Source organism: Arachis ipaensis, chromosome B6 (genome assembly GCF_059453495.1).
Source record: "Arachis ipaensis isolate K30076 ecotype BB chromosome B6, ASM5945349v1, whole genome shotgun sequence".
NCBI lineage: Eukaryota > Viridiplantae > Streptophyta > Magnoliopsida > Fabales > Fabaceae > Arachis > Arachis ipaensis.
The window spans coordinates 106,629,425-106,637,344 of record NC_142441.1 but is presented as its reverse complement, the minus strand read 5'-3'; the positions used below and the strand labels follow the sequence as shown (position 1 = coordinate 106,637,344).

At 38.8% G+C, this 7,920-nt stretch overlaps 1 protein-coding gene across 1 annotated transcript; it reads left to right on the top strand.

Annotated features, from left to right (window-relative positions):
* The first annotated feature begins 7,065 nt into the window (after positions 1–7,065).
* On the top strand, positions 7,066–7,824 carry LOC148562200 (uncharacterized). Its single transcript, XM_088490829.1, has one exon. The coding sequence runs from the start codon at positions 7,066–7,068 to the stop codon at positions 7,822–7,824; it is 759 nt and encodes a 252-aa protein (XP_088346955.1).
* Positions 7,825–7,920: the final 96 nt, after the last annotated feature.

Genomic DNA, 7,920 nt, shown 5'->3' with positions numbered 1-7,920 from the left:
CACACGGTTCAAAAGAAGTAACTCAGGGACAGCAGCAAAAAGGAAAGAGCATCACACCTCCACTGCCATATCCCCAGAGGTTCAACAAAGAGACTAAGGACCAACAATATCATAAGTTCCTTGAGACTTTCAAAAAGCTGGAAATCAATATTCCCTTGGCTGAAGCACTTGAGCAAATGCCTCTGTATGCCAAGTTTTTGAAGGAGCTTATCAACAAGAAAAGAAGTTGGGATGAGAAAGAAACCATACTGCTTACTGAGGAATGCAGAGCCCTGATTCAAAAAGGACTTCCTCCTAAGCTTGAGGACCCAGGGAGCTTTTTGCTACCTTGCACCATTGGAGAATTAACCATCACTAAAGCAATGTGCGATCTAGGAGCAAGTATCAACTTAATACCATCCTCCTTGGTAAAAAAGTTGCATATAGAGGAAGTTAAACCAGTACAGATATCTCTAGAGTTGGTAGATAAGTCAACAGTATACCCCAGGGGTATGATTGAAAACCTTCTGGTCAAGGTGGACAATTTCATATACCCTGCAGACTTTGTGGTTTTGGATTCAGATGGGGATGATGGTGATTCTATTATACTGGGAAGGCCATTCTTGGCCACTGCTAGAGCTATCATAGACATAGAGCAAGGAGAACTAACTCTTAGGATGCATGATAAGAGTGTCACTCTGAAAGTATTACCAGAAGCCCAGTTTAGTAATAGGAGGAGGGACTCTATGGAAATTGACAAGGTGATTCACAAAAATATCCCAAGGTAGAAGATTGTGCAGAAGGATAAAAAAATCCAAGAGGATATTGGAGTATTAGCCACTGAAGAGAGAAATCCCCAAGGTAAGTCTACAGCCATAAAAGAAAGATCAACAAAAAAGGGGATGAAACGCAGAAACAAAACAAAAAGGGGTTGGAAGAACAGGAAGACTCCAACAGAGGGGCTTTCCAAAGGTGACAAAGTGCAATTAATATATCAACAACTGGGAGCAAGCTGACAGACTGATGACTATTACAATGTTAGCAACATACTCTTGTTGGAACATGCTGAAATTGAACACCAGAGAACAAAGAGGAGGATCACAGTCAAGGGAGACAAGTTGAGGCACTACAATCCTCAACCACCATAAAAGAAAGCCCCAATGTCAAGCTAGTGACAATAAAAGAGCGCTCCATGGGAGGCAACCCATGATTTAAGATTTATGTCATTTTAAATTCAATAAGCTATGATCATCTGAGCATGAAATTTGTTTTCATGGACTAACTCAATGAATGCAAAAAAAATTTTTTTTTCATATGCTAAGACTTCTAAAGTTTGGTGTGCCTTCAAGCACACCAAACCAGTGTTACAAATATTTTCACATTATATGCCTAGCATATGACCAAACACTAAGTTTGGTGTTTCTCTTCTCATGAAAATAAAAAATTCATGCATCAATGATCATACATTATCTCTTACTGAGACTTTTCAATTAAAAAGAAATCATATTCTGTGATGAAGGCATCAATTGTGATTTACTACTAGCATCTCACATTTACCCCTTAAGCAAGATACAAGTTTGGTGTTCACCAAACTTTGATGCACGGATTTAGGGACATAATTGATCCTTCATGAAAAAAAAAAAGAGAGAGAAAAAGGAAAATTATGATGAAAACATTTCTTATAAACATTTGACCAAGAATGACATTGGGATTTCAATTTCACTAGTTGGAGGAAGAAACACATATTTTCAACTATATGACCAAACATTAAGTTTGGTGTCCTCCAAGAGAAGTCACGGTTCAAATGGATATAAGGAATGGTGATTCATATAGTGTTAATGAAAAAAAAAAAGAAAAAAAAAAGAAAAGCACCATTGCCACGGTTTGATATAGTTAATGTGTGTTGTCTTGTTGTGATGACTAGTGGTCAAAGAACACTTTATGAAAGAGACAAGACAGAGGAAAGCATAGCATGAGGACAAAATCTCATCCATGCCTCAAAAAGAGAATCTGTCACTCCTTGAAATGATCACGGCAAAGACAATTGAAGAAGCAAGCTTTGTCTTCATTCATCCTTACATGCACACCTTTGATTCACATAGTATCCAATAGCATCCTAGCCCTTCATTGTTCATTTAAATAACATACCACCTCCAAGCCATGCATGTGACCGAACCCTTGCACTCCAACCATTTAAACTTCCCTTCATCATTTCTCATCATAACAAGCTCGGCCTCAAATTTCATCTTTCTCCAAACACACATCAAAATCTCTAACATTCTTCACACTCCCTTTAACCTCAAGAGTCTCAAACAACCAAGTGATCATGGCCTCTTCCTCAAGAACCAAACGAAGAAGAGGAAAAGATCCCATGGTGGAGGAGAGCACCCTTGAATATGACCGATGGAGATTCAAATCTCGGTACCATCAGATGCAAATTGAATGGATGAATGAGAAGAAGATATATCCAGAAATTCCACTCTTGCTGCCGGATGATGGATGCCAAGAAATGAAGGACAAAATTCGAAAGAGGAGGTGGGAGGAACTCATATCACCAATCACCCGAATCAATGCTAATATCATAAGAGAGTTCTATGCCAATGTCTCAAGGCTTGACATGAGTGAGGCCCCAACATACAAGAGCTATGTGCGGGGAGTGGAAGTAGATTTTAGCTCGGATGCAATCAAGAAAGTCTTGGGACTAAAATCAGTTCGCTTTAGTGAACCGGGATACCACCAAAGGGTAAATGGTGATCCGGATTATGATGGGATTGCTAGAGATATTTGTATGGAGAACTCAGAATGGGAAGGAGATGACAAGAACAAATACAAATATTTGAAGAGAGTTAACCTTACCCCGGAAGCAAAGGGATGGTATGAGTTGTTAAAAAGATCAATCCTGGGCACAGTAAACACCTCAGAAGTTAACAAGAATAGAGCTATTATGTTGCATTGCATAATTGTGGGAGGACAGGTAAAAGTTCATGAAATTCTGGCAAAGGACATTCAAAAGCTTGCTGAGAAGAACTCGGCCGGGTCTTGGTTATACTATCCAAGTAGCATTTTGAGGTTGTGTGCAAAAGCTAAAGTGCCAATGGAAGAGGAGAATCGAATGTGGTTAAGCCAAGGCATGCCTATAACCATTGAAAGAATGATGATGGCTCCTGAAGCACATCAAGGCCGAAGACCACATGGAAGAAGGCAGAGAGAAGAACCAATGGAGGGAGAAGAATTACAAGAGGAAGAAGAGCCACAAGAGGAGGAGGAACAGCAACACATTCCTCTACATAACAATCTGGACATGACTCAAATGCAGGAAGCAATTGGAAGATTATCACAATAGTACATGAGAATTCAAGAAAGGCAAGAGGAATACCATTCACTATACATGAAAAACCAACAAGCACAAGAAGAACGGGAGCTAAGAATGATGAACAAACAAAGTGAATTCGAGTCAAGATTCCTTGTGATGCAAGAAGAACATGCTTTTCAATCTCATGAATCATTTGGAAAGTTGGAACAAATGCAAGCTGAAAATTTGAGGGCTCTCAAAGAGTTCACAACACTCCAAGATGCAAGATATGAAGTCCAAGCCGACTACAACATAAATAGTCAAATCAAGCTGAACTATATTGGAGAGAATCTGCACAACATGGATCCAGCTTTTCCAACTTTTGATGAATTCTTCAAAAGGAGAAGTGAGATAGAAGTAAGCAATGTAATGAAGCTTGAAGATAGAGTAGAGGAAGCAATGAATAGAGCTAGTTTCTGGCGGGATCAACAGACAACAGACATGGACACAGGGAACACCAGCAACCAGGTGTATGAAAGAAGAAAGAAAAAGCATGACAAATAAAAGGTGGACTTGCTCCTTGTTCATCACTAAGAAAGCATGCATTGTGTCTGTTTTAAGTGGTCCTTACATCTTTAAGTAGTTATCATAATTAATAGTCTTTGCATCATGTTTGTTTCTCTTAGAATAAGTAAGCTAGTCTATGTGTGTGCTTGTGTGTTTACTTTCACTGAACAAAATGCATGCTTTGTCCCCTGCATTTTCAATTCAATAAAAGAAATGTTTGAATGTGAAGTGAGATAGTTCTCTATTAGATAGAAGTACAATAAAAGTAAGTGGTGGTGTGTGTGTGATTGTATAATAGCTCACTTTAGTGAATAAAAGAACTAGGATGTCTCCTTCTAAGTATAGAGTGGCCTACTGTCTATGAATCTCAATCAAATAAAAATCCTTGGTTAGAAAGAAAAACAAAAAGAAAGAAAAAAAAAGGGAAAGAAAAAAAAAGCCAAAGAGTGGCAGAACAAAAGAAAAACAAAAAGAAACAAAGCTGGACACCAATAGCTTGAACCTTAAAATATATGCCTGTGGTGTCTTTGTATTAGGATCTGCTTGGATTATTAAGCTCTTTGGAGTGCATCAACACTTGATGACTTGGGTTAACTAACCCGGGATCATCAGCTGAAAGTCCACTATCAATAGCAACCTAACTACAAGGCATTTAGTAACCCAAAGAGGTGCTGGGCATCAATGTTCTAAGAAGGAATGTGAGCCAAGTGTCTATAGTGAATAATGTGTCAAGTATAAAGAAAAGGAAATGAACTTGCTACACATGACACTCAAATAAAGCTTATGAACAAAACAATAGCCAAGGATAGAGAAATAATGAGAGGTCATAGCAGTATGTTATTTGAAGCTTGAAGGAGACTTTCTAGGCTTAAGAATCAATAAAAGGTGAGTGTGTACATATCCACATAAAACCCCATGAACTACCAATAACACTCTACTAGCATGAACATCCTCTTCCATTTCATTCTTTCTTCTCAATAAATCATTTCTTGCTTGGGGACAAGCAAGCTTTAAGTTTGGTGTTGTGATGACAAGTCATCTTAGCCTAGTTTCACTAGTCTTTTTCTTTAGTTTTCAATTGAATTATGCACTTTCTTGAGCCATAAGCAAGCCAATTGGGTAGATTTTCATGTTTCCTTTGATTTAATCAACCATGTATGAATTAATGCAATTTCATGAGGTTTTATGCTATAATTGTCACATATTATGAAAGAATGAATATCTCATGATTTTGAGCATAGCTTTTATGTGTTTGGTTGATTAATGATAGGTGAAGAAAGCTTGGAGAAAGGTTGAAGCAAGAAGGAATGGCTAGGAGGAAGAGAGGACAAAAAGTTTGAGCAAAAGTTTGCCTCAAACTTTAGCTCAAACTTTTGGATTAATTGAAAATGAACCAGGGAGCAAAAAGCTGGACCAAAAGTTAGCCTAAAACTTTTGTGCAAACTTTTGGGCAAAAAGCTGGAGCAAAAGTGAGCCTCAAACTTTTTGGCTAACTTTTGGGCAAAAAGCTGGAGCAAAAGTTAGCCTCAAACTTTTTGGCTAACTTTTGGCATCACAAATCAAACACCCTGGAGAGCAAAAGTTTGCGCCAACGTTAGCCCCTAACTTTTTGGCTAACGTTGGCGCATGAAAAACACACCCTGGAGAGCAAAAGTTTGCGCCAACGTTAGCCTCTAACTTTTTGGCTAACGTTGGCGCCATGAGTATGCAAGGGGAGGCCAACGTTGGAGCAAAAGTTTGACCCCTAACTTTTGCCCCAACGTTGGTATCAGCAAAGAAGGGTGGCTGATGTGAAAAGTTGGAATAAAAGTTAGCCTCAAACTTTTACTCCAACTTTTACTCAAGCTTTCATGATTCCAACCCGGTTCAATTCGGTTCTTTTCCAAACTCCAAGAGCAATCCACCAAGGCCTCTATCAACCCAATTCCATCAAGAGCAAAGGCCCAATTGAAGGCTTGAAGACCATTTGAAGAAAGTGTATAAATAGCATAGGATTTAAGTTTTTAGGGAGCTTTTCCTTTGAGTTTCGAGAGAGAGTTTTCGGAGAGTTTTTGTGATTGAGTGAATTTTAAATTTCTAAGTCTTGGGGAAGGAGAATTGAATTCCCTTCCTCTTAGTTTTCTTGCTTTCAATTTCAATTACAATTGTCTTGGATCTTGGGTGGAGAATTGAAGAACTTCTGTTTCAATCTCACCTTGGGATCTTGTTTAATTTTCTGCTTAATTGAATTTCAGTTTCGGTTAATTGCTTTTCATCTACTTTCTTTGCAATCTACATTTCCTTTGCAATTGTTCTTGTTGGATCTAGGAAGGCATTGAGATCTAGACTTGGTTATCTAGTCTCTTGGGTCCTGAGATCTGAATTCCAATTTCACATCCTCTGTTTAATGCTTTTCATGCTCATTTACAATTCTGTTTTTAGATCCGGTTCAATTCAAGTTATCTTCTATTCCTCTGCTTGTTGAATTTTACTTTCCCTTGTTTAATTTCTGCAAATCCAATTCCCAATTCCCTTTACAATTCAAGCCATTTACATTTCTTGCACTTTAAGATTCTGCAATTTACATTTCTTGCGTTCTAAGTTTCTGCCATTTAATTTCTTGTTCTTTAAGATTCAGCACTTTAAATTTCAGTTCTCTTTAATTTCATGCAATTTACCCATTCCCTTTACTTCCCATGCAATTTAATTTCTGCAAATCACAATTCACTCAACCAAATCTTGATTCGCTTGACTAAATCAACCACTAAACTAAAATTGGTCAATCCTTCAATCCCTGTGGGATCGACCTCACTCCCATGAGTTATTATTACTTGATGCGACCCGGTGCACTTGCCGGTTAGTTTTGGGTGTTTTGGAGAAATTCGTTTTTCCACAAAAATATCCCATCAACTACACAAAATGCCCTACAAGCCTCAACTTCTAGTGGTTTACCTTCTCAACCCCAACCAAATCCAAAGGAAAGCATCAATGCTATCACCCTTAGGAGTGGCACCAAGTTGGATAAAATTGGTGTTGTGCCTACAAGTTTGAGTGAGGAAACTCACAATAAAGAGATGGGAGATGATTTGGAAGTGATGAAGGATGAGGAGAAAAATTTTGTGAAAGGTGAGGAGGAACCACTCAAGGCCAAGGAGTCAAAGAGGAAGAATCCGCTTGAAGAGCCTATGCCAATTCCATTTCCAGCTTTGGCTAAGAAGGCTAAGAAGTAAGAAGAACTTGACCCCAACATGGTGGAAATTTTTAAGAATGTTGAAGTCACCGTCCCTCTCTTTCAAGCCATTCAACAAGTGCCCAAGTATGCCAAGTTCCTCAAAGATGTTTGCACACATAAGGACAAGATTGGCAAATTCAACAAAAGGCCGGTAGATGATCCTATCTCTTCTCTAATTCCTGAAAAATGCAATGATCCCGGTCCATGTTTGGTTACTTGTTTGATTGGTGGGATAAAGTTCATGGATTGTATGTGCGACTTGGGAGCGTGCATAAGCATTATGCCACTCCCCATTTATGAGAGATTGAACTTGTCACCGCTAAAGAGGTCTCGGGCGAGATTTGTGTTGGCAGATAATAGCATTGTATCAGTTGTGGGAATTGCGGAAAATGTCCTAGTTGACATCCAAGGTTTACTCTTCCCGGTATATTTTCACATCTTGGAGACCCCTCCCATTGACTCAGACAAGACATCATCCATTGTACTGGGAAGGCCGTTTTTGAAGACATCCCGGTTCAAGCTGGATGCACATTTAGGAGTCTATTCTTTTGAAGTCGATGGCAAAGTAGTAAAGTTCACTTTAGAGGAATCCAAGAAACCCATTCTCGAAGCCTACTCTATCTTTGGGTGCAATATAATTGAAGATCAAGTGATTGAGGTTGGCAAGGAACAAGAAGAAGAGAATGTTGCCAAGAAGTCTAATTCAATGGATCACACTCAATCCAAGAATGCCAAGGTGTTGGAGATTTTCCTCCTTGGAGAGGTCTCAAATTGATTAATGAAGCCATGCAAAGTCCAACTTAGGACTTTAAACCAAAGTGCTTGGTGGGAGACACCCCACCATGGTAACATTGTTCCAACTTTATCCTTT

What these genes read in the sequence shown, in the direction of transcription:
- LOC148562200 (XM_088490829.1), top strand. Translation starts at nt 7,066, where the DNA reads ATGGTGGAAATTTTTAAGAATGTTGAAGTCACCGTCCCTCTCTTTCAA.